The sequence below is a fragment of the Arabidopsis thaliana genome (genome assembly GCF_000001735.4).
Source record: "Arabidopsis thaliana chromosome 1 sequence".
Classification (NCBI taxonomy): Eukaryota; Viridiplantae; Streptophyta; class Magnoliopsida; order Brassicales; family Brassicaceae; genus Arabidopsis; species Arabidopsis thaliana.
Genome location: NC_003070.9, coordinates 22,852,373 through 22,875,410, shown reverse-complemented (window position 1 = coordinate 22,875,410; position 23,038 = coordinate 22,852,373). Strand labels below are relative to the sequence as shown.

At 35.0% G+C, this 23,038-nt stretch overlaps 4 protein-coding genes, 1 long non-coding RNA gene and 1 other non-coding gene across 9 annotated transcripts; 4 read left to right on the top strand and 2 right to left on the bottom strand.

The window, feature by feature from the left end:
• The first annotated feature begins 4,052 nt into the window (after positions 1 to 4,052).
• Positions 4,053 to 7,722, top strand: AT1G61890 (MATE efflux family protein). 3 transcript variants are annotated; one of them, NM_104870.4, is made up of 7 exons: positions 4,053 to 4,553; positions 4,876 to 5,507; positions 6,308 to 6,364; positions 6,461 to 6,699; positions 6,792 to 6,910; positions 7,006 to 7,092; positions 7,243 to 7,722. In NM_104870.4, the coding sequence occupies exons 1-7, from the start codon at positions 4,248 to 4,250 to the stop codon at positions 7,306 to 7,308; spliced, it is 1,506 nt and encodes a 501-aa protein (NP_564787.1). In that variant the 5' UTR covers positions 4,053 to 4,247; the 3' UTR covers positions 7,309 to 7,722. The 3 variants fall into 3 exon arrangements, with proteins under 3 accessions (NP_564787.1, NP_001321716.1, NP_001321717.1); NM_001334006.1 differs by having other exon boundaries at positions 7,006 to 7,722; NM_001334007.1 differs by having other exon boundaries at positions 4,113 to 4,553; positions 6,792 to 7,641.
• Positions 7,723 to 7,869: 147 nt separating this feature from the next.
• AT1G08443 lies at positions 7,870 to 8,095 on the bottom strand. The gene has a single exon (NR_139431.1). It is a non-coding gene; the product is annotated as an other RNA (long non-coding RNA).
• A 486-nt stretch (positions 8,096 to 8,581) lies between these two features.
• AT1G61880 lies at positions 8,582 to 8,653 on the top strand. The gene has a single exon. It is a non-coding gene; the product is annotated as a tRNA-Trp (tRNA).
• Positions 8,654 to 8,744: 91 nt separating this feature from the next.
• PPR336 (pentatricopeptide repeat 336) lies at positions 8,745 to 10,460 on the top strand. Its single transcript, NM_104869.3, has one exon. The coding sequence runs from the start codon at positions 8,859 to 8,861 to the stop codon at positions 10,083 to 10,085; it is 1,227 nt and encodes a 408-aa protein (NP_564786.1). The 5' UTR covers positions 8,745 to 8,858; the 3' UTR covers positions 10,086 to 10,460.
• A 52-nt stretch (positions 10,461 to 10,512) lies between these two features.
• AT1G61860 (Protein kinase superfamily protein) lies at positions 10,513 to 12,756 on the top strand. The gene is made up of 5 exons (NM_104868.5): positions 10,513 to 10,936; positions 11,041 to 11,222; positions 11,315 to 11,504; positions 11,587 to 11,978; positions 12,072 to 12,756. Exons 1-5 carry the CDS (start codon positions 10,792 to 10,794, stop codon positions 12,330 to 12,332), a joined length of 1,170 nt encoding a protein of 389 aa, NP_176379.2. The 5' UTR covers positions 10,513 to 10,791; the 3' UTR covers positions 12,333 to 12,756.
• A 256-nt stretch (positions 12,757 to 13,012) lies between these two features.
• AT1G61850 (phospholipase A I-like protein) lies at positions 13,013 to 19,660 on the bottom strand. 2 transcript variants are annotated; one of them, NM_001198359.2, is made up of 18 exons: positions 18,657 to 19,660; positions 18,413 to 18,560; positions 18,246 to 18,324; positions 18,005 to 18,158; positions 17,705 to 17,914; positions 17,374 to 17,619; positions 17,137 to 17,299; positions 16,794 to 17,054; positions 16,601 to 16,722; positions 16,182 to 16,343; positions 15,856 to 16,051; positions 15,622 to 15,758; positions 15,337 to 15,475; positions 14,982 to 15,188; positions 14,409 to 14,889; positions 14,096 to 14,312; positions 13,909 to 13,998; positions 13,013 to 13,665 (listed from the first exon to the last, which is right to left on the bottom strand). In NM_001198359.2, exons 1-18 carry the CDS (start codon positions 19,221 to 19,223, stop codon positions 13,186 to 13,188), a joined length of 4,059 nt encoding a protein of 1,352 aa, NP_001185288.2. In that variant the 5' UTR covers positions 19,224 to 19,660; the 3' UTR covers positions 13,013 to 13,185. The 2 variants fall into 2 exon arrangements, with proteins under 2 accessions (NP_001185288.2, NP_001319289.1); NM_001334005.1 differs by having other exon boundaries at positions 13,013 to 13,998.
• Between the last annotated feature and the right edge of the window lie 3,378 nt (positions 19,661 to 23,038).

Here is a 23,038-nt window from a genome sequence, read left to right as displayed (position 1 = left end):
ACTCACATTCGAATCTTTCTAGTGGGATCTTGTATGTTACAATAACCACGGAACTAAAAATATAATTAACTAATCATTGATTGGAGAAATCACTTTTCGTTTTTGCCTAATTATATAATTGTTGCTGCTTAATAGAGTAGCCTAAATTCTAAGCACCACAATAATAATAAGGTCAGATGCAGCTGACCGTTCTATAAATGGTCGCTCGTGTCGTGTCTTGTTACTATACAGTCTATACTCAGTCACATGATTGGAATTTCTTTAGGGATAATCTGTTGAAAATAAGTAATTATATAGAACAATCAAATAAAATGAATCAAAATAAAATCCAAAATGTCATCGTTTACGGCGATCGACTGGATGGATTCTTTCAAATGTTAATAATAATAATAATAATAATAATTCAGTACTAATTAAACTAGTACATATCAATATATCATATACTATCATAATAAATATGAGTAGGACTCAGTGATGTATTGTCGCATTGTCGTAATTATAGCATAACGCTAGCTCTTTATTATTCCACGTCTTACATATTCGCAAGTGCATGCATTATTTCTGTAACTTTACTGTAAAAATATAGTAATTTTGAATCTTGTTTAAAAAGAAGTGGATATATGTTTCTTTTCTATTTGTTAAGAGAAGAAGAAGACGTGGTAAAGTGGATATTAATAGTAACGTTTTCATTAGGAGAGAGCGATCACGAGGCCAAAATAATATGCCTGCTCCACCCATGTTATTTGTCATTTTCTTAGCTATTACATTACCTATTTTTTTTTCTTGTTCATAAACAAAAGGTTTGAAGAAAACTTAAAGTTGGGCTCATGGATCATGCAAATTGTTCCAACCATAATTTGTTCATCTTTAATATGTATGTATATCAACTTCTAATTAAATTTATCATTCAATGGTGGAATCCTATTTTTTTTCTGTTAAAAATGCATTATTTTTAATTTATTAGAAATATAATGGTTTGAAATTTTTATAACATATATTATCCACAAATATATATTTGAAAATATTCTACGATGGGTTAAACATTGTTTATAATAAAATTAAGTCAAATGTTTATAAAACGAACTTCGGTCACAAGTAAGTTTTTTTGAAAATAGCTCCACAACATACTATTGTTATGGGGTAATTTTTCAAATACATAACACACTATACTACATGATCATGTACGAGTATGCCAAAACATTTTGATAGTTCAGAATCCCGTTATATTGATCATATTGTTAGATACATTTTTTTTTCTTAGATACATACATATGACGTCACACACTCACACAACACCCAGCAAATTAACATGGATTAATTTATCCATCAATGTGGCCTCCATACTTTGTCTTTGTGTTTATCAGTTTCCATTTTCAAAACGTATGGAGAGTACATTGATTGATAAATGTATTAATCCTATTCAAAACATCTAATTTGTATTTTGGCAAAAACATAAAAGAGTACTTTCCAATATTTGTTGTGAACCACCGCCAAATACGTCTCGGGTTTGCGTTGGACCCTTATGTTTGTGATATCTGTTCGAATTCTTTGTTGATTCAGCTTAAAATTGTGTGATTAACCAAAACCTCAGCTTGTAACAACTTTTGTATGTGCTTTTATATTTGCTTAGATTGACTCAACTCTTAACATAAATAACTTAAATGACACGTTTGGTTTCAAAAACTGTAGTAACCCATATCTTTGATAAAAAGACGAAATAACCTTAATGATTAATTGTAATCAAATTAAAACAAAAAATAAAAAAATAAAACAAATTTTTTATATTTTAAAGCACAAGTCACTCTACCAATAAAATTTTGACAAATCAGCAAAATCAAATTATTTTTCAACAGAATTATAAAACCAAAAAAGAAATCGTGGATAAAAAAGAAAACCAAAACCTATATTACATAATTAAAACAAAAACAAAAATCCACGTTAACAAACTTTTAAAAAAATAATAATTTTGAACAAAATTTAGATAAAGAAGAATCTGCTTCACATATTTCGTTTTTGATTTTAAAAATAGTAAAGAAATGTTTTTTAATTTTGATATTGCATATTATAAAATGACTTGTTTTAGCTTACCAATAATATTTTGACATGTATCAATTCACAAATAATTGATTTGATGGTAGGAATAGAAGAAGAAAAAAAACGGTTATGAAAACCCTTGGAGAATTTATCATGACTCACAATTGGATATTTAATACATTAAAATTCAAATATGACAATATTATGTAAAAATTTGCCGATATTAATAAAAGTCTGTTGTAACATTTTCAAAAAAAAAAAAAAAATCGAGTCAAACCAGATTTAACATACAATCAAACCGGAAATAATTTAATTGAGGGCTAGCTAATAAATCTCATATAACAAAAAATTTTGAAATTTTAAAAACAAATCTGCCAAAAAAAGTCTGTTAGTACTAAAAAGGTTATTGTAGTCATAAACAAATCAGCCATAACATTGACATGAGTAAATCTGTTATGCTTTGACACTGAAAAACAAAACTGTCATCACTAAAAACAAATCTGTTATCATTATGTGACTGTCTAGTAATTTTATTTTTAAACAAAAAACTGTTGTAAAACACCAGATTTGTTAACAAGTTAATTAAATCTCTGATTACACAAAACAACTCTGTCATGCCTATATAACATTTTTCGAGGTTAACAAATCTGTTATAACACAACAGATTTTTGGGTACAAATAGAAAATCTGTTGCCACCATAAAGAAAAATATGCGGTATGGAAAACAAATCAGTGACATATTTGGTTTCAACATTCTTACTTTTGAAATTTAAATAAAATCTGTGGAAACTATATGAAACAAATCAGTCACGGTTGAAAAATCTGCGGAAAAAAAAAATCTGGCGTAATATAACACAGTAAAGTCTGTGGTACAAAACAAGTCTGTTGTAAAAAGTCTGTGGTTGACCAACAAATCTGTGATCGATAACAAATCCGTCGCAACAAGAGCCACAGATTTACCAAAAACGACGATGGCATTTTCGTAAATAAATGTGGTTTTATTGCCATGCTGGAATTAAATAGTAGTGACATTTCTGTAATATTGTTTTTTTCTGCAAAGGAAAATAATGATATTTTTGGTATAATTATTATTCAAATAACTCATATTTTTAGCATTTCTTTTGGGTCATTATGTATAAAATATGGATTACTCTAGTAATTTTCCCTTTTATATATATATAAAAAACCATTTGTGTGTGCTCGATTTTATCTATTTCTATTTTTTTTTGAAAATTAGATTAAAAAAATTCACCAAAACTTAACATTACAAGTTTATATATAACATAATATTCTTATGAAGTAAGAACAATGATCTGATCACATATTGTGACTTTGAATATGTTGATGAAAAATTACTGTGATATTATACAATTTTTAATTTTAATTTAATCCCTAAAACTTATGAAACTTATACCAACTGAGTAATCATCAAAAATTCTATTTTTTCATTTAAAAAATTCAACTTCCATTTTCAAACCGTTATGAAACTATGAAAAGGATCGGGGTTATATTGGTTCTTTGATTTTCATAAAGTTATTGTCAACTTGATTAGTTTTGGAAGTTTGTTAATTAGATTTATGATTTCAATTGATTTGTTTTTTTTGAAAATTTTCAATTGATTTGTTATTCAATTTGTAGATTTGAACATTTATTAAAATTTAGTGTTATTTAACTAAAAAAGTCAAAATACACTTAACATATTTAACACATCTTCACATACTGTATATCTCAACTAAATATCCAAATAAACAAAATTTAGCATACTTTTTAATATTCAGAAACTTACTTTTTAAAAATATTTATATATATACACACTTTTCTTATATACTTTTTCTTAAATTTGGAAATAGTAACAAAACTCCAATGGCTGTTTTTAAAAAAAACAAATTTAGGTTGGACACATCTTATGTGTGATATAGCCTCATAATAGTACGAGAAAGAAAAAAAAAAAAACAAATAATACAAAAGGGCAAAACAGGTAAAACAGCCTTTCCTCGTTACTTCATTTCCATATTATTAAAAAATATATTATTAATTCCGTCAGCTATACACGGCAAAAACTCACATTATATAAACTCTGCCAAAGCTGCAGAGACAACAACACAGAACTAGAAAAGAGAAACACTATTAGATCATCACTTCTCAGATTTCGATATTCCCAATAAATAATAAATACTCTCAGTTCTTCTCTTCTCCAAGAACAAAAAAAAAAAATGAATTCAGAATCGCTAGAAAATCTTCACCGTCCATTAATCGAATCATCGAAGTCGTTCGTCGATTATCGTCTCGAGACTGTGTTAACAGATCGAGAGTTACCGTATTTTCGCCGGATTTATCTAGCGATGATGATTGAGATGAAGTTTCTCTTTCATCTGGCGGCTCCGGCGATCTTTGTTTACGTCATCAACAACGGCATGTCAATTCTTACACGTATCTTCGCTGGACACGTAGGAAGCTTCGAACTCGCCGCCGCTTCACTTGGAAACAGTGGTTTCAACATGTTCACCTATGGACTTCTGGTAACATAACAAAATGATTTTTCATCTCTTTTTGTTTAGATTTAGTTGTAACCACTAATATGGTTACGAATCACCAAAGCGATTTTTTTCTTTTTGGTTAAAACCAATCACCAAAATGATCAGATGTATTATATCAAATTATTAATAAAAAATAACATTGAAAATTTATTAAAATTGAGAAAAAAGTAGAAAATTTACTGAAATTTGACTAAAGTTTTACCGGTTTTTTCCTGATCAGTTGAAAAAACAGAGAAAATTTCTTGAAATTTTGATTAAAATTCCTCTGAATCTAATTGTTTTCTTTTCTCTGGTGATGATATAGCTTGGAATGGGAAGTGCAGTGGAAACATTATGTGGTCAAGCACATGGAGCTCATAGATACGAAATGCTTGGAGTTTACCTCCAAAGATCAACAGTTGTTCTAATCCTAACATGTCTACCAATGTCATTTCTCTTCCTCTTCTCAAATCCGATCCTCACAGCACTTGGAGAGCCAGAGCAAGTGGCAACATTGGCTTCAGTATTCGTCTACGGTATGATCCCGGTGATCTTCGCTTACGCAGTCAATTTCCCTATCCAGAAGTTTCTCCAATCACAAAGCATCGTCACTCCAAGTGCCTACATATCAGCTGCAACGCTTGTGATCCATCTCATACTTTCGTGGATCGCTGTGTATCGTCTTGGTTACGGTCTTTTGGCTTTGTCTTTGATACATAGCTTCTCGTGGTGGATCATTGTTGTGGCTCAGATTGTTTATATTAAAATGAGTCCGAGATGTCGTCGGACTTGGGAAGGTTTTAGTTGGAAAGCTTTTGAAGGTCTTTGGGATTTTTTCCGATTATCAGCTGCTTCTGCCGTCATGCTTTGTCTTGAATCTTGGTACTCTCAGATTCTTGTTTTACTCGCCGGACTTCTCAAGAACCCTGAGCTTGCTTTGGATTCTCTTGCTATCTGGTACAATTTTCTAACTTCTAATTATTTTTTCATTCAAAGTGATTTGATTCTTTACCTTTTGAGACGTAATAACATAAGGACATAAATTGCAAAAAGAGAAAAGTAAAATTGAGTAACGTCTAAAATCTAGTAAAAGGGTCTATGAAATTTAGCAGGAAACTTTGCTTTTAAAGTCGGAAAGTGTATCTTTTCAAAACAATTTCCATTTTAATACTACAATTAACTATGATGACAAATCATTTGTAGCATCTTTAGCCAAAAACAATAATATAGTTTGTCGTATTAAGGTGACTCAAATTTAACTAGTGTAGTGGTCAAGTAGTATTCAAATTTAAATTTAACTTTTTTTCATTAAAAACAATTTGATTTCTTTCTGTTTTTTGGTTTAACAATTTTATTTCTTACCTTTTGAGACTTAATAACATAAATTGCAGAAAGAGAAATTTATTTTCATTTAAAATTGTCCATGAATATTAGCTGTAAATTTGTTTATTTCCATGTTTGTTATAATCTGACATATGACAAATCATTTGTCGCATTATGGTGTGACACAAATGTAATTATTGTAGTGGTTAAGTATTTAAAGTGCTTTATGATTTCTTTCTTTCTGAAGAAGTCGAAAATGACGACTCCTCACCTCGTTACGTCTTTTTCAGTTTCAGTAGAAGATCTATAAGTTTTTGTCGTCACTTTGTCGTTTTGTTAGAGTTCTTACCGCATGTCGTTTCCATTGACTAGAAACGGCATACACTTGCACAAACCAGTTGTCGAAAACTCATTTTTTTGTTTTGTTTTTGCAGCATGTCAATTTCTGCAATCTCATTCATGGTCTCCGTTGGATTCAACGCAGCTGCAAGGTTGGTAACAAAACTAACATTATTCACTCCAAACTATAGTTATTGTTTTGCTCCTTATGGTTTACTAATAATACACTTTTTTCAATTTATGTGTAGTGTGAGAGTAAGCAACGAGCTAGGAGCCGGAAACCCGAGAGCAGCCGCGTTCTCCACAGTCGTGACAACGGGAGTATCATTCTTACTATCGGTTTTCGAAGCCATCGTGGTCTTATCGTGGCGTCACGTCATCAGCTATGCGTTTACTGATAGTCCAGCAGTGGCTGAGGCCGTTGCGGATTTATCTCCCTTTTTAGCCATCACAATTGTCCTCAATGGAATTCAGCCTGTTTTGTCCGGTATAAAAAAAACCCCCACATTTCACACAAATCGTTATACATCATTAATAAACGTACTAAAAACTGAAATTAATTTGATGTACAATATTTAGGTGTGGCTGTTGGATGTGGATGGCAAGCATTTGTTGCGTACGTAAACATTGGATGTTACTACGTTGTGGGGATTCCAGTGGGATTCGTTCTTGGCTTCACTTATGATATGGGAGCTAAGGTAAATTTTTTCTCATGTAAATTTGGTTACAATAATTGTACCTTATTAAATAATAATAGCTGTAATATTTAATGTGTGTGTTTGATATGGTGCAGGGAATATGGACTGGGATGATTGGTGGTACTTTAATGCAAACAATAATCTTAGTGATTGTCACTTTACGAACTGATTGGGACAAAGAGGTAAATTATTTTTATTTTTTTAATCTAGGAGCATTTTTAGGTTTATAATGAAAAGTTTTATGCACAAATCTTTGTATGAGTTTTGGTAGATATGATAATGATGGAATTCAATGAATCGTGGTATTAATCTAAATTTATTTTGTAATTTAGGTTGAGAAAGCTTCGAGCAGATTGGACCAGTGGGAAGAGAGCCGTGAGCCGCTTTTGAAGCAATAAATAAATTAATGAAATGATTTGTTTATTTTTATTTTTTTTGGGAGTTTTGAGGTCAGATTGAAATCAAAATTTTTGTTTCCCCGAAATATGGCGATAGATGATCACTTGTAAGATGCATATTCAATTGTTAAACTCTCGTTTTTCAATCGAAAAATGTATATCGCTTTGTTATTTAATGACTTGGAAATTTGAGTTTTTTTTTTGGTTTCTTGGTGTTGTGGGAGTTTTTTTTTTGATGGACATTTGAGATTAGAATATATAGGAGCAAAGTTGAAAGTTTATTTCAGTGTATGATTGTATATGAAAATAAAGAGTGAGTTGTTTCTTCTTACCAACTTCTGTCAGTTTTTAGCTAAAAGTTGAAGAAGAAAGGGTATCTTTTCAACGTCTGATTAATAGGAGTTAGGACCAAATACAATGGCCCAATCACTTCCCTAAATTAAATGAATCCAACCATCGAGAGTTGGAGTTTTAATTAATTCCATAAGTTAAACTGGCAATGGACAATAAAATATGTGGTCCTAACATTACTGAATCTAAGAGGAAAAACCAATCTTACTATGAAAAGAAAACCAATCACAAGCGTATCAAATGCATCAGCTAAACCTTAAGAAAACACCATCTTCCATCTATCTTCTCTGGTGTCGGATCCTGCACAAGACAAAGCTGTGATCATCGCAAAGGGAATAATACTGAGTCATGAACCAAGTATACTTCCATAGGAATTACAATTCTGTTTCTTGCGGTACACGAAACTCTCCCTGTAACCTATCAACATCTCGGCTTCGTCAACGATCGGAAATTTCCAATCAATGGGTCTCCAAGTGCCGCCTTCGCTCTCTCCGTTTATTGCGGGTACTTTGCGATCTTGCGGTCTATTCGTCCCATCCTTGTCTACTCGGAATAAAATAGAACCACTCTCTAAAACTTGAAGAAAGGATGTGGTGTTACGTGTTGAAGAAGCCACAACTCGACTTGGTACAATCTCTTATGGAGCTGTTTTGCCCCTTTTCAACCTTATTTCGAAGATAGTCTCTCACCAGTTGAAAATCGCTTGGATTGAACACTGAACCAATCTGATTAGTCCCCTTATTTCTAGCCTTGGACCGTTGTAAGATCGAGAAATTAAAGTAGAAAAAAGTAGTTTATGGGAAGCGTATGCGTGTGTGACTTATTCATCACCAGATTTGTCACCTCAACCGCAGCAACCATTCGCACCATAATACAATTTATCTTCTGCAATATATATAAGTTAGAGAGACTATTAATTACCGGATCCGTGGCGCAATGGTAGCGCGTCTGACTCCAGATCAGAAGGTTGCGTGTTCGATTCACGTCGGGTTCAATTCCCCGAACAAATCCGGATCTCAACTTTTTTAATTTTCGTTTTCATCTCAACCGTCCATTGTGAAGACTTTTAAAATACCCATCAACGGCTATGATTAGATTTTACACAACACAAAAACCCTAACAATCCCTAATTCTCCAGTCTCCGTCTTCTTCTTCATTTCACAGTCATCTTCTTCATCTAAAACCCTAAGAAAACAACAATGGCGTTACTCTCTCGAATCCGTTCATCAACATCTCTCTTCCGTCACCTCAACGCATCACCACAAATCCGATCACTCTCCTCGGCTTCAACAATCCTCTCACCAGATTCAAAAACTCCTCTCACAAGCAAAGAAAAAAGCAAAGCAGCTCTCTCTCTTCTCAAATCCGAGAAAGATCCAGATCGTATCCTCGAAATCTGCCGTGCAGCTTCTCTTACTCCAGATTGCCGCATAGATCGAATCGCTTTCTCCGCCGCCGTCGAGAATCTCGCCGAGAAGAAACATTTCTCCGCTGTATCGAATCTCCTCGACGGATTCATCGAAAACAGACCAGATCTCAAATCGGAACGTTTTGCTGCTCACGCCATTGTTTTGTATGCTCAAGCTAATATGCTTGATCACTCTTTAAGAGTTTTTCGTGATCTCGAGAAATTCGAAATCTCTCGTACGGTGAAGTCTTTAAACGCGCTTCTCTTTGCTTGTTTAGTAGCTAAGGATTACAAAGAAGCTAAAAGAGTTTACATTGAGATGCCTAAGATGTATGGAATTGAACCTGATCTCGAGACTTATAATCGTATGATCAAAGTGTTTTGTGAATCCGGTTCAGCGAGTTCGTCGTACTCCATTGTTGCGGAGATGGAGAGGAAAGGGATAAAGCCGAATAGTTCAAGCTTTGGTTTGATGATTTCTGGGTTTTATGCAGAGGATAAGAGTGATGAAGTAGGGAAAGTGTTGGCGATGATGAAAGATCGTGGTGTTAATATCGGTGTTTCGACTTATAACATTAGGATTCAGAGTTTGTGTAAGAGGAAGAAATCTAAGGAAGCGAAGGCTTTGCTTGATGGGATGTTATCTGCAGGGATGAAACCGAATACGGTAACGTATAGCCATTTGATTCACGGGTTTTGTAATGAAGATGATTTCGAGGAAGCGAAGAAGTTGTTTAAGATTATGGTGAACAGAGGATGTAAGCCTGATAGTGAGTGTTACTTCACTCTTATATATTACTTATGCAAAGGAGGAGACTTTGAGACGGCTTTGAGTCTTTGTAAAGAGAGTATGGAGAAGAATTGGGTTCCGAGTTTTAGTATCATGAAGTCGCTTGTTAACGGACTAGCTAAGGATTCGAAAGTCGAAGAAGCAAAGGAGCTTATTGGGCAAGTGAAAGAGAAGTTCACTAGAAACGTTGAGTTGTGGAACGAAGTCGAAGCCGCATTACCGCAATGAATCAAAAGATAGTTCCCGAGATCGGTATTTTCAAAATTTTACGAATTTTCTCTCTTCATTTGTCAGCAATGAAATAAGTTTATATCTTCTTAGAAGATAGTAATCTTTTGCTCATCATGGTAGCTATAGATTAATGGTTTATCTTGTTAGTTTTTGGATTTGGAATCAGAGAGATGTTGAGCAGTTTATCTGTAAGATTTGGTCAAAGCATTGTAGCAATGTTAAGTGTCTTCCTATGTTTATATTATATAGTATGATGACTATATAATATAGAAAGAAGTTTAATGTTTACATGCTTACCACGAACTAATGTGTTTTGGAGTAAAGATTTGATTGGAAGTTTGTTAAAAGAGAGAGACGCGTTGGCTTATTCACGAACAGAGAAGAGAACCCTAAAAATAAGAAAAAGAAGAATAATCCTTTTATCCAAATTTGAGAGATGGGAACATTCATATATAACAATAAGAGAGAGCAAAACTTTGTGATCGTCCCCTAAATTCTCGTGTCATGCAACATCATTTTCCTGGGAAAGATCTGATCTTTCTTTCAGATTCGTTTTGCCCAGACAGGGTTTGGATCTGAAAGGATCGGTAAGAGAGACAAGATCGAATCTTTCCTTGGGGGATTCATTACAAAGGATTTGTTTTTGTCTGAAGAATCAAGAACAGAAAAGAAAAAACAAACAGAGGAAGGAAGAAGAAGGAAAATGATGAAGCTTTGTCCTTGTTTCATCAACCCGCATCAGCTTGGACCTAATTCGCCTAGAGATTCATTTGACGAAGGTCTTACAGCTTATAGAGGCCATAGCCGTAAACTTTTTGCACTGTTCACATTTCGCTCACATCGGAAAGGTATTCGTAAACGTTGTCTCTTCTTCATCTAACTCAATCTTCTCAAAGATTTGATCACATATCATTTGGTTTCTGAAAATGTTTATGAACATTGATAAATGCAGGAAGCTGCAGGCAGAAGTATATAACGGAAGAGATAAAGAAGTATGGGAACGTGAAGAACTGCGGTCGAATCTTCAAATTCAAGGAGCTAATAGCTGCAACCGACAATTTCAGCATGGATTGTATGATTGGTGAAGGCGGTTTTGGAAGAGTCTACAAAGGGTTTCTCACCAGCCTCAATCAGGTCCTTTTCAATCTCTCAAAACTTCTATGTAAGTGTGTGAAATTTGGCGAAAAGTTGCTAATTTTTGTTTGATTGAATGATGAGAAGTTTAGGTGGTGGCTGTAAAGAGGCTTGATAGGAATGGGTTGCAAGGAACAAGAGAGTTCTTTGCAGAAGTAATGGTATTGAGTCTGGCTCAACATCCAAACCTTGTCAATCTCATTGGCTATTGCGTCGAAGACGAGCAACGAGTCCTCGTTTATGAATTCATGCCTAACGGATCTTTGGAAGATCATTTGTTCGGTAAAGATTGTGACCTTCTCATGTTATATCATCAAAGCTTTTGCATTGTAATCTAAAGTTTTAATCTTTCTTCACTACATAGACTTACCAGAAGGGTCACCAAGTCTAGACTGGTTCACCAGAATGCGGATAGTGCACGGAGCAGCGAAAGGGCTCGAGTACTTGCACGACTACGCAGATCCTCCTGTGATCTACCGCGATTTCAAAGCTTCAAACATATTGTTACAATCTGACTTCAACTCAAAGCTATCGGATTTCGGGTTAGCTAGACTTGGACCAACTGAAGGCAAAGATCATGTGTCCACAAGAGTCATGGGAACATACGGATACTGTGCCCCTGAATATGCGATGACCGGTCAACTCACTGCTAAATCCGATGTCTACAGTTTCGGTGTTGTCCTTCTTGAGATCATTTCCGGAAGACGAGCTATTGATGGCGATAGACCAACTGAAGAACAAAACTTGATCTCTTGGGTATTTCATCAAGCAAGAGTCTTGTTAACATATTTGTGTTGTTGCTTGAGAAGAAAGAAACCGATGAAAGTCTTTTTTTTTTTGGTTTGGCAGGCGGAACCGTTGTTGAAAGATAGAAGGATGTTTGCGCAGATTGTGGATCCAAATCTAGATGGGAACTACCCAGTAAAAGGGTTGCATCAAGCTCTAGCGATTGCAGCGATGTGTTTGCAAGAAGAAGCAGAGACTAGGCCATTGATGGGAGATGTGGTCACAGCACTTGAGTTCTTGGCTAAGCCTATAGAGGTGGTTGATAACACTAACACTACTCCTGCCTCTCCTACTCAGACATCATCATCTGATTCATCAAACTAATTTTTATTTTCTTTTTCATCCTTTTAAATCATTAAGTTTTTTTTTCTTTTAACGTAAAACCCAAGAAAAGTAATTAGGGTTAGAGTTCGAAGTCAATCGGATGCAAACAGTTCTTTGTAATATGGTGTAATTTGGCATTGGGGAGATCGCATCATCTGTGAATCACATTGTTAATCTCTTTTGTTGATAAGTTAAATCTTGATCTCTTTTATTTACATTTCAAACTTTTTGAATCTTTCCCGTTCCTGAATTTATTATTTAATCAGTGATCAATCTGTTTCATTGAACGGTCTATTGCTATACGCCATGAAAACGAAAGATTTTCGTTTTGAATCAGCTGTTGAAACCTGCGAGATGGATCGAATATGACTACGGTGCGGACTTGACCATTCCATGGATGTGTATGGTCTTTGATACGTTAGTAACCAATCATCATCAAGTTGTGATTACATTATTACAAATGCGTTGAAATCTGATGGAAGGTTGTTGTTGATAAAACCTTTGATGGTTTCTACGGATTACCAGTGTCAAGTGTGTGTTTTCGAGGAAGAGGGATTGGATTGTTGATAAAACCTTGTCGATACAGAGTTTCGATTTCTCAAAAGAGACATTTGAGCCATTGACAGGGTCTCTTCAAAAGAAAACAACTACAAGTTTTATTTAAAAAGTTGTTAATATCTTTTCTTCCTCATACCTCTTAAATGCTTCAAACGCAATGAACTTATTTGATACTTTTATTTGCAGAAACGAACAAAACTTCGACAATGTTATTGTTTTTCTTTCTCTCAATTTCTTTCCTCTCCCCACGGGTCAAAAAAGTATAAAAATTAATAAAATTTGTAATTTTGTCTTTCTATACATTAGGAAGATGACAAGTGTACCTGAGCTTTCGATGAGAGGCAAGAGCTTTTTGAAGAGCAACATCAACTCTTGAGTTCTCTCTGAACAACTGATCATATAACTGGCAAACAAATTCAGACACTTCTTCTTCATCATCTTCCCAAAGACCACAATACTTACCGTCTCTGTTTGTTTTCTCGTGGTCGCTATCTTCCCAGTCACTTGTCGGTGTCGGTGGTTCCATCTCTTCCCTTTCCGTTTCCTCGTTTACTTCTTCATCTTCGTCTTCTTCTTCTCCAATCTCAAACTTCCCGTTCTGATCTCCAATGTTGTACTCAGATGAGCCTTGGGATGTGATTAGTGGTGTCTCTTGTGGCTCGTTTGATGGACCAATCACAGCTTTGGCACCAGAGTCCAAAAAGGCTTTAACTACAGCTTGTGTTGGTCCAAATGTTCCTGAGAAGACTATTATCCTATCTCTCCATGCTCCTACCTGTTTCAGATAAGATGTTCATAGCATAAGACAAACTTTTGGCCTTCTTCTTATTAGCCTTCCTTATGTTTATCACTAGCTTTGATGGTTTGGGTTCTGTACCCGTCAAACAAACTGAACATAAGTATACGGACAATATTTTCGTAGAAGCTAGCCTTTTAAGGAATGCGAGAGTAAATATATGTGAGCAAAAGCTAGCCTTTCGGCAATTTTAGGTATACAAAAGTCAAGTAACAACATTACCATCCAGCGAATATCATCAGGAGTCAAGTGTGCCGAAGGTACAGTTCTGCGGAACATAAACGATGCAATTTCTTGATCATCTTCCATCACCTACAGTATATTAACAAGTAACATCAAAAATAAAATAAAGCTTTCAACGCTATAACAGTAACACCACAAAGAAGTTAATATGAAAACATATTCTTACTAGGGTCTGGCGTCCAATATAACGGTGGATGATATTTCCAACTTGGAAGCATTTCTTGCTACGCACCAAATCCGAGATTGAACAGATATTGGAAAGAACTGATGCAGCCTTTCGGCGATTACTTTGCATGACTGACAATATACTGACTTTGACGCTTTGGAGAAACTTATCAGCTAGATCTCCAGGTTCAGCAACCACAAATACATCATTTTGCCAACTAAATGAAACCAAAAAGCAAATGTAATCAATTCACTAGAATCAACCTTTTTAGAACTGAGTGTGATATGGTGGAAACTGAAAAGTTTGGACTAACCTCAGTATTGAACCATTAGAATCATTTTGAAGTGAGAGATGTAAGATCCCCACTTGGGGTAAATTCTGTAACTTTTCATGCATCTGTCGTAGTGGAAGATAGAGTTGTCTTTGTCGCGGAGGAGATGATGGAGGCGACATAACCGTCTTCCCAACATGTCCCCCATCCAAGCTAAGTGGCGGAACCATATCAATCCTATTGAACTTTTGTGGGCCAAGCTCAGGAGTGAAGAGAAGGGGGCTCGGAGGCAAGCTTCCAGTTATAAGAGGAGAGGTAAATGGTGTGGGAAAAGCAGTTCCTGGAGATGGTTTTTGGCATCCAGGAGTAGCAGTAGTATGTAATGAGGATAACTTTATTCCATTATTCGAACAAAATGACTCGAGCGCACGAGCATGATACTTTACTCTCCCTGAGTCAGGACTATGCTGAGCCTCCATAAGCAAAACATTGCGTCTCCATCCAAGAGAAGGACTGCTCTCTACTGTTTAGGAATGAAAGAAAAATGATAGAAGTTACTAAGCTAACAGTTTGAGAAGGTTTTGCTGAAAAGCAAATAAATTTTAAAATAGATACCTCTGCTATTTGGTAGCTTTCCATTCATAAATCGTGGTTTCAAATTATCACACCATTTCTCATCGTTTAGGAAGGGGAGTGTTAATCTCTCGCATACGTTTTTAAATACTTGGGGATTGCTTTGTATGAATTCTTCAATCGCAGCTTCCAATTTTAGCCAGATCGCTGGATCAGTCTCATCCAACTCCATTCCACAGCGATCGTCAACTGCATATACCCAGATATGTAAAGATTAACTAGATTCTACGTCAAAACACATGCATTATGGAAATCGGCATGGATAAGAAATTCAAGGTTTCATAGGTGTTCAACAGGATAAGAGTGTTCTTGCATGTTGTAAAATGCTGTTTGTTACCTGGGTTGAACCGAAAATATTGTATTTCTGGCAACATAGGGAGCAATGTGCTTAGAGCTTCTTCAACACGTTCCACTGAGCATGCACTCTCAATCAGTACTTGCCCAGTATCTAAATAACGCCATCCACCTTTCCGTACCTACAAGGGAGTTAGATCAACAATGAAAAATAATTACTTAACATTACAAGGACGGCAAGATTTTATCCACCATATGTATTTCAGTGGTTTTCCAACATAAACATAGATTTTGCACAATCTGGAGCCACAGGAAAAACGGGAATTACCCTTGTTGGTACAGAGCCAGAGCCAATCGAAACCAAGCAATCAATTTTTGTGTCAGGCCATAGAAGTTGTGCTTCTCTGATGGCAAAGATTGTAGGATTGTTTGCCACTATTGCACCATCTTGCCAGCGATATGAGTCTTAATGATTTAGAAAGGAAACAAGATAATATCAGCGTAAAAGCTTACAACAAAGAGTCATGGATAAGAGTGGAGAATAGAGAAGGTAGACTTGTACCAACTGAAAAATCATCAAGATAATATGGAGCAGCTGATGATGCTCGTATCGCTTGCCAAACCTGATGCTTACAACTTCCCATAAAAGCACTTTGCTTGTAGTAGCCAGCTTGATCACTGGCAGTTGATGAAGTTAGTGTACTGCCGCCTGAATGATCTGAAAATGCATACGACATTTCCGGTGTTCCAACAGGATACTGCAAATAGAAAAGAGAGAACATGATACACACAAGAAGAATAGACAGACAAATTTAAAGTGGTAAAAACTTCATACGCAATTAACAGAGAATAAAGAATTAACCAAAAGTAAAAAGAGAAGTGTTGTACCTGGTAGTTCCGAAATATAAATGGTTGCGCAGGCATCACACTAACAAGAGTAGATACAACAAATACTTTTGGAACATTCTTCACAGCTGATTCTATTAGTAAATCTCCATCCTCATCAGCACACATTTCCTTTAACAGTCTCTCAAACTCGTTTGCACTGTGCTGCAAGACAGTATATTATAAAATCTGATTCCAAGTCATGTCGGAACTACGAAGAGCTATTTGGTTTTCTACAAGCATATATCTTTACAATCCTTAGTGGCAATAATTTTTTTTTGGAATTCTTACATTTAAAATCCAAGACGCTAAATAATATCAAAATGATAAGTCCTTAAAAACATAACCAAAAGTCTAGATCTTTGATTCTATGTCGCTACAGAAGAAATCAACTGTGAATAGACCAACAGCGTTGTGTATACCTTAGATCCATGGATAACAACTCTAAAACTTTGCGATGAACTTTTATATAGCTGATCCAACTTTTCCCGCCAGCTTGCAGCTTCATTGTCCTTTGGGACAGATTCAGCAAAAACAAGCTTTCCTATAGAAAAACATCCAAAGTAAAGTCCAGAACCAATAAGTCAACGAAGCTGTAAAGGGAATTTTACACACCTAGATTCTTGTAAATTTCTTCACATTGTTCCAATGTCATAAGCTTGACACCAAGGGCAATAGCTAGCATTCCTCCTGTTGATGTGCCACATATAAGGTCGAATAGTTCATGAATAGGCTTGCCACTTCCCTTCTCAATCTCCTTAAGAATCTGCACCGTTGCAAGACCTTTCATTCCTCCTCCATCCATGGTGAGTATCCGCAGTCCCTGTTTTGGTACTTGCCTGCCTTTTATGGAACGTCGCAGAATTTCATTTTCTCCTGTCATCAGAAGAAAAACGTTCTATGTAATGCCCAACCAGAATATCAAGCAAAATGACGATTTGATACACAAGAAACACACCAAGAATTGCCAAAGCTCGAGCCGCAGCTTTGTTGACTCGTGGTTCAGGTGTGACAATTAACCGCATCAATAACTCTCTCAAACTCTCTGAAGTAATCAGAATACGACGATTTTCTAAACAGAAGGCCAAGTTCCCAACTGCTAATAAGGCTTGTCTTTGAACCTAAGGGAAAGGATACTCAGTCGAAGAAACTATAGGGTTTTCTTATAAGGAGAGCAAAAATGCAACAAACTTACTTCAGGATTCTTATGGGCACACAAGGATTTTAAAGCTTTTAGCATATCCTTGGTGAGCATCTTCTGAGAAACGGAATCAGATACAAAAGCTAAGGTGACCACGACTTGTAAAACGGATATCACTTCGTCTGGGGACGAAGATTTCAGAACTGTTTCAGTCGGCTTCATTATATCACACTTCATCAGCTGCATTGCTACGCCAACATCTCGAGCAAGAGATGATAAAGCAACACAAGCTTGCTCAACCTATCAAACCTGTAGTTATGGTGATTGTTCCCAAAAGAAAGTAAAAGTTTTTTCAAACCATAGCACAGAACAAAAACCAACATACCACGTGTTGATTGTCACTAGTTATCATACTTATAAGCTGCCTCACCGCATTTTCATCTTTACCAATAACAGAACGATTTCCTTCATCTTGCATTATCTTCACCAATGTAGATGCTAGAAGAGGATGATGACAAGACGACGAACGGAATATAAGGGGAGAGAAGGCACTGAGCTTGTGCCTAGATGCCCCAAAATAGGAAGTGTTTTCTGTCTGCAATCATGAAAACTTATCCTTAGCATAAACTTAGTGACCTAGAGAATGAAAAGTAGCAGCAGATAGTCTGATGAGTTTTCTTCTTACCTCTATCTGTACATTTACTGATCTTAGATTCTCATCAGACACAATTCTGATATTTACAAGAGACAAGTGACGAAGCTGATGCAAAGGTAAAATTTCCGGAAGGAATTCAAGGGGATTACCAAAAAGCCGTAGAATTCGTAACCCAGCCATCGCCCTGCATTTCAATCGTATACTTAATCAGCATCCTAACTAACTTCAAGAAGAAATTAAAACAGTAATACCAGCTCTCTGCCCCAATGACCTGAAATCAAGAAGAGGCCGGACAAGTTTATTGTGTTCCAACGACAATTCAACAAGACCTACACACTGTCTTAGTTCCACTACACAAGAGTTTCAACCAACATCAGCTGAAAAATCTAATGATTCCAATATGTTTTTTTTTTATCATTAAGATGCGATAACGGTCACCTGGGACAGAAATAAGCATGTTATTGTCAACCCTAAGTATCTTAAGGTTCTTCAGCTTCCCTATCTCAGGTGGCAAAACTGACAGTTTATTGTGCTCAAGGCATAGCTTCTCAAGCAGAGGTAACTCAGTCACTTCAACTGGCATTACCTGCCCAACATTGCAAAGCATTAAAGACGGATCAGCATAACCCAATTCCTAATCAAAGTTTCTTCCTTGGATTCAGAAATGCTAAAAGTAACATACCAATAAACCACAACCAGATAGACTCAACGAAGTCACAGTCTTCCAATGCACCCCACAAGAAGAAGCAACGTCGATAGCCGGCGCAGGAATGGCTGCAGGCATCATATCAGACCGCATTAGCCTTGTCAAAACGCCGACACCGTCGTACTGCTGACCGGAACCAACCGCTTTCATCAATGTAACTGCTCGTAACGGCTCTCTCCGTTTCTCAACTCTCATCTCTAATCCAACATTCTCTAAACCACCTTCATCGTCATCGCCAATTCCCTTCAATTCAACCACTACTGTATCATGCGGTGCAGGCAAAGCCACCATCAGCTGCGATTCCAATCGCAACGCTACCTGATCCTCCGAATCGCCTGCCGTCCAATCTAAATCAATCCGAAACCCTAATTCAGGATCCTCCACGGCGGATGGAGAAGAACATGTAGAAGACATCGACGTTGGAGATCCGAATGGAGACGCCGACGGTGATTGAATCGGATCGTCGTTCAGATCATCGGCGCCGTAGCTGAGACTTAAACGGAAACTCTCCGATGATCTCTTCCATCCTAATCCCCACGACATGGCGAAATTCTCCGATCACCGCTGGAGGGTGAAATCAAAACAGGAGAATTTCGAATCAAAATCGGTAATCTTCGATTGAATTCGATAAACAAAATGTGATCCGATCAATGGTTGAAGATGAAGAAGTGATGATCAGAAGAGACTAACTCTCTCATCACCTTTTCTTCCGTTTTCTGATCTCTCTCGCCTGGAAGTTTTGGAGTAACTTGAATACTTGATAATAATCAATGTGACGCTACCAAACGTCGTCGTTCGCTTGAAAGGTGAATAATTCGAATATCCAAAAAGAAAAAAAAAAATATGCATTACATCTGGGAAAATATGTATGACAGAAATAAATGAAATTTCTAAAAGTGATACCATGGAACTATGGGGAGCATATTATGGCTCACATATAGCTGGATCGCGGTATCATACACTTCGAGCTGGAGATTGGCTTAGAGATGGTGGTTGGTTTTCTTTGGACATAGATAAATAACTTTTTTTCAAAGGAATGGGTAGTACGGATTTCATATGCGTATAGAAAGGCTAATCGTCTTGCGAATGAGTTAGCTATATATTTACACTTTACCCTTAGATTTTCATTTGTTTAATTCTACTTTGGATAGTGTTATGTCGATTGTTCTTGAGTATGTAAATGGGTATGCGGGCTCTCTGAATGTTCGGGTGTGATTGTTTTTTTAGTTATTAATAAAAGTGGGGGTTCGATCCCATCTCCTACCCCAAAAAAAAAAAACATAGAAATAATTCAAATTTCTAAAAGTGATTTCATACCATGGAAACTACAATTAGTGAAACAGTGTAAATCAAAATATGTATATAATGAAGAAGTATATAATCAATTATTTTTTACAATAAAAAGAGCATAAGTAAATATAAAGATCTAGTTGAACTCTCCCACGAGACGATGCTCTCAATTTTCATAATTTTCTCGACGATTTTTCACTACAAAAAACCGTGTAGAGGTGGAACGAAAATCGGTGAACTTCAAACCGAATTGGTTATTTTGGATCGGCTAACAAAGTGTGTTTGCTGACAAAGGATTGTATGACTGAAAACTGATACGATTGGTGTATCATGTGAATGGGAGACAAAGCAAAAGAAGACATGTGCAAGTGAAGAGGCACGTGAGAAGGAAGCTTGCTTGAAGAAGATATAAAAATATCTCTAACAAACTCCGTTCTAGTATAAATAAGGAAAGAGATCAATTTAGAGGGATTATGCTTTATGTTGTTGTTGTTGAATTGTGCGAGTCTCGCATGAGAGACTTGAGAGCTGAGCTAGTGATGTGCTAGTCTCTCTCGTATGGTGTAATGTGAGCTGAGCTAGTGATGTGCTAGTCTCTCTCGTGTATGGTACGTACTGGTTTGGTTAAGGAATCGGAGCTATCGATATTAAAAACTTAACAAAAACCCGATCAACGAAATCAATACCGGAGAACGTCGATCGGATTGGATGATTCAGAAATGGAGACTCAAAAATGCAAATCTGATCAATGAGTGATGATCAGAGGAGAGAGTAGTCTCATTCTTCACTGAATTATTCTTCTCTTCCGTTTCTGATCTCTCTCTCTCGCCTGAGTTTTGGTAACTCGATAATCTTATGGGAGTTACAAAACGTCGTCATTCGTTTCAATATGATTATTAAATTTTAATTTATAATATTTTTAAGTTTTTAAACTAGATATTAATCCGCGGTATACTGCATGCCTATAATTTTATTAAAAAATTAAATATTTATTTTTAAGTTGATCAATAAATATATGTTTTTATTTTGTTTAATTTAAATGTATGGTACATCACAAAACTATATTTTTTAAACTAAAAATTTGAAATTTTAATTTTATATTTGTTTAAATAATATTGTTTATTTTATTTAGTGTTTAAGATTTTATAATTGTATTTGATTGTTAATTTCTCCCATAGTATATAATTTGTATTAATATCAATCTAGGATTTCACCCGTAGTATAAAGTTTATAACGTACTAAGATATGACCCGCGGTATACCGCGGGTTAAATATATATATTTTTTTTTTTATAAGATAAAGAATTTGTTGTTGTTTGTGTTGATTAATAATTCTCGATAAGGTTGTGTACGGTTTTTAGTGAGTCGTAATTATGATATTAGTAAGTTTAATATATATTATTTTATCTTATAGAATTTGACTGGTGATAGACCACACCACGGGATAATATTTTGTCATGTCTCATCTAAACCCGTTCCACCGTATAATCCGTCCCGTGATAACTAAAAATCAAATTATTTATTTTCTATTTTTAATAATATTATTATTTAAGATACTTCGAGTCAATTTAAAATTTCAGTCTAATAAGAAAAATTGTATATTATATTAATATTTTTATTTAAGAATCAATATCGGATTCGTATTGAAGATTTTATATTGAATTCATTGAAATTTGTTTTTTTTAAAACAAAATTTCTTTATAAATATTTTGTATCTTTTAAATTATTATATTTCCTATTTGTATTTTTTTTATCTTCAATATATTCGAACGATATTTTTAGAAAACCTGTTCACATCCTAATTATTGAAATCTGAATCCCGAAAATATTTATGTGATTTTTTTATAATTTAAAGATATGTTATGTAGATGCTATAGAAAATAAGGATAAAAAATCTTTTAGTTAATACATATTCCTAATTCATTTTGTGGGATTAAATATAGAATTAATATTTTTTCTTATTATTTAGGAAACAAATATATTTAAGTTTATAAATAATGATGATTTGACATAATCATCTCATTGTTTCCTAAAACTTTTGAACCAACAAATGTTTCTTGGTAAATGGTTTGTTAATTTTACATTAATTAGAAAAAGAAAACCCAAAGATCTCAAAAATCTAAATTAGTAAAGGATTTGATTTTATTAAATTAGACTAATATGTATGAAGTATAAAGAAAGACCCGGGTCAAAAATTTTATAAATTAAAAAAAGAGCAATTATGCACTTCAAAAATGTTAAGTAGATAAAATGAAATAAAATTATTTTTTGTAACATGGTGTTATAATTTTCTGAATTATAGATTTTGCAAGTATTATTAGATTGACAAATAGTGTAAATAAGTGTAATGTATATGTGAAACTTAGGGTTTTAATGAGAATTAAAATGTTACATGATCATCAAAGCCTAGTTAGCTAAATAGCCCAACACCATACAACATAAGAATTCAATTTCAATAAAGAAAATCCACACAAAGAATAATTAAAAGAAGAGAATTCGTAGACAAAGATGCCCCAACAAACTGTCGTCGTTAGAGACGGTGCCGTCGAGGCAAAAGAGAAGTAAGAAGAAAAAGAGAGTCATGGCCATGATGCAGTGAGGAGAACCATGACCCTTTTCATTCTCTTTTTCGATTTTTATTTCGATTGTAAAATTATACACAAAGGATCAGTAGTAGAACCTAGCGCTCCTATGAAGTTGATGAGAGGTCCAAGGATCTTTCCAGAACCGGAAAGAACGACCGTGATGAATGGCTACATATAATATGTGACGCTCATTTAATATTGATGTTCTGTTCTTCAAATAATATTTTACTTATTCTATTTCATAAGCATGTTTTGGTTTTGATATCCAAAAAATCTTTAATCGATGGGTATTTGCTAATATTTCATGCTTATGAAATCGAATCTTTCGACCTTAAGTATAGGCAAAGGTAATTTTGATTTAAAAGTTCTATAGTTTCCAATTTCATTGCGTAATTACATTTACCCATCTTCGAATGCTAATTTAAAATTAGATTATCGAATAGTGAATCCTACCAACCATACTAATTCAACTAATTAGATAAAG

What these genes read in the sequence shown, in the direction of transcription:
- AT1G61850 (NM_001198359.2), bottom strand. Translation starts at nt 19,223, where the DNA reads ATGTCGTGGGGATTAGGATGGAAGAGATCATCGGAGAGTTTCCGTTTA. An exon ending in CATGCTTATTTCTGTCCCAG is followed by an intron (nt 18,325 to 18,412) that starts GTGACCGTTATC and finishes ACTCTTGTGTAG; the next exon opens with TGGAACTAAGACAGTGTGTA. An exon ending in ATATTGGACGCCAGACCCTA is followed by an intron (nt 13,999 to 14,095) that starts GTAAGAATATGT and finishes AATATACTGTAG; the next exon opens with GTGATGGAAGATGATCAAGA.
- AT1G61860 (NM_104868.5), top strand. Translation starts at nt 10,792, where the DNA reads ATGATGAAGCTTTGTCCTTGTTTCATCAACCCGCATCAGCTTGGACCT. An exon ending in ATTTCGCTCACATCGGAAAG is followed by an intron (nt 10,937 to 11,040) that starts GTATTCGTAAAC and finishes TGATAAATGCAG; the next exon opens with GAAGCTGCAGGCAGAAGTAT. An exon ending in TTTGGAAGATCATTTGTTCG is followed by an intron (nt 11,505 to 11,586) that starts GTAAAGATTGTG and finishes TTCACTACATAG; the next exon opens with ACTTACCAGAAGGGTCACCA.
- PPR336 (NM_104869.3), top strand. Translation starts at nt 8,859, where the DNA reads ATGGCGTTACTCTCTCGAATCCGTTCATCAACATCTCTCTTCCGTCAC.
- AT1G61890 (NM_104870.4), top strand. Translation starts at nt 4,248, where the DNA reads ATGAATTCAGAATCGCTAGAAAATCTTCACCGTCCATTAATCGAATCA. An exon ending in GGATTCAACGCAGCTGCAAG is followed by an intron (nt 6,365 to 6,460) that starts GTTGGTAACAAA and finishes ATTTATGTGTAG; the next exon opens with TGTGAGAGTAAGCAACGAGC. An exon ending in AATTCAGCCTGTTTTGTCCG is followed by an intron (nt 6,700 to 6,791) that starts GTATAAAAAAAA and finishes TACAATATTTAG; the next exon opens with GTGTGGCTGTTGGATGTGGA.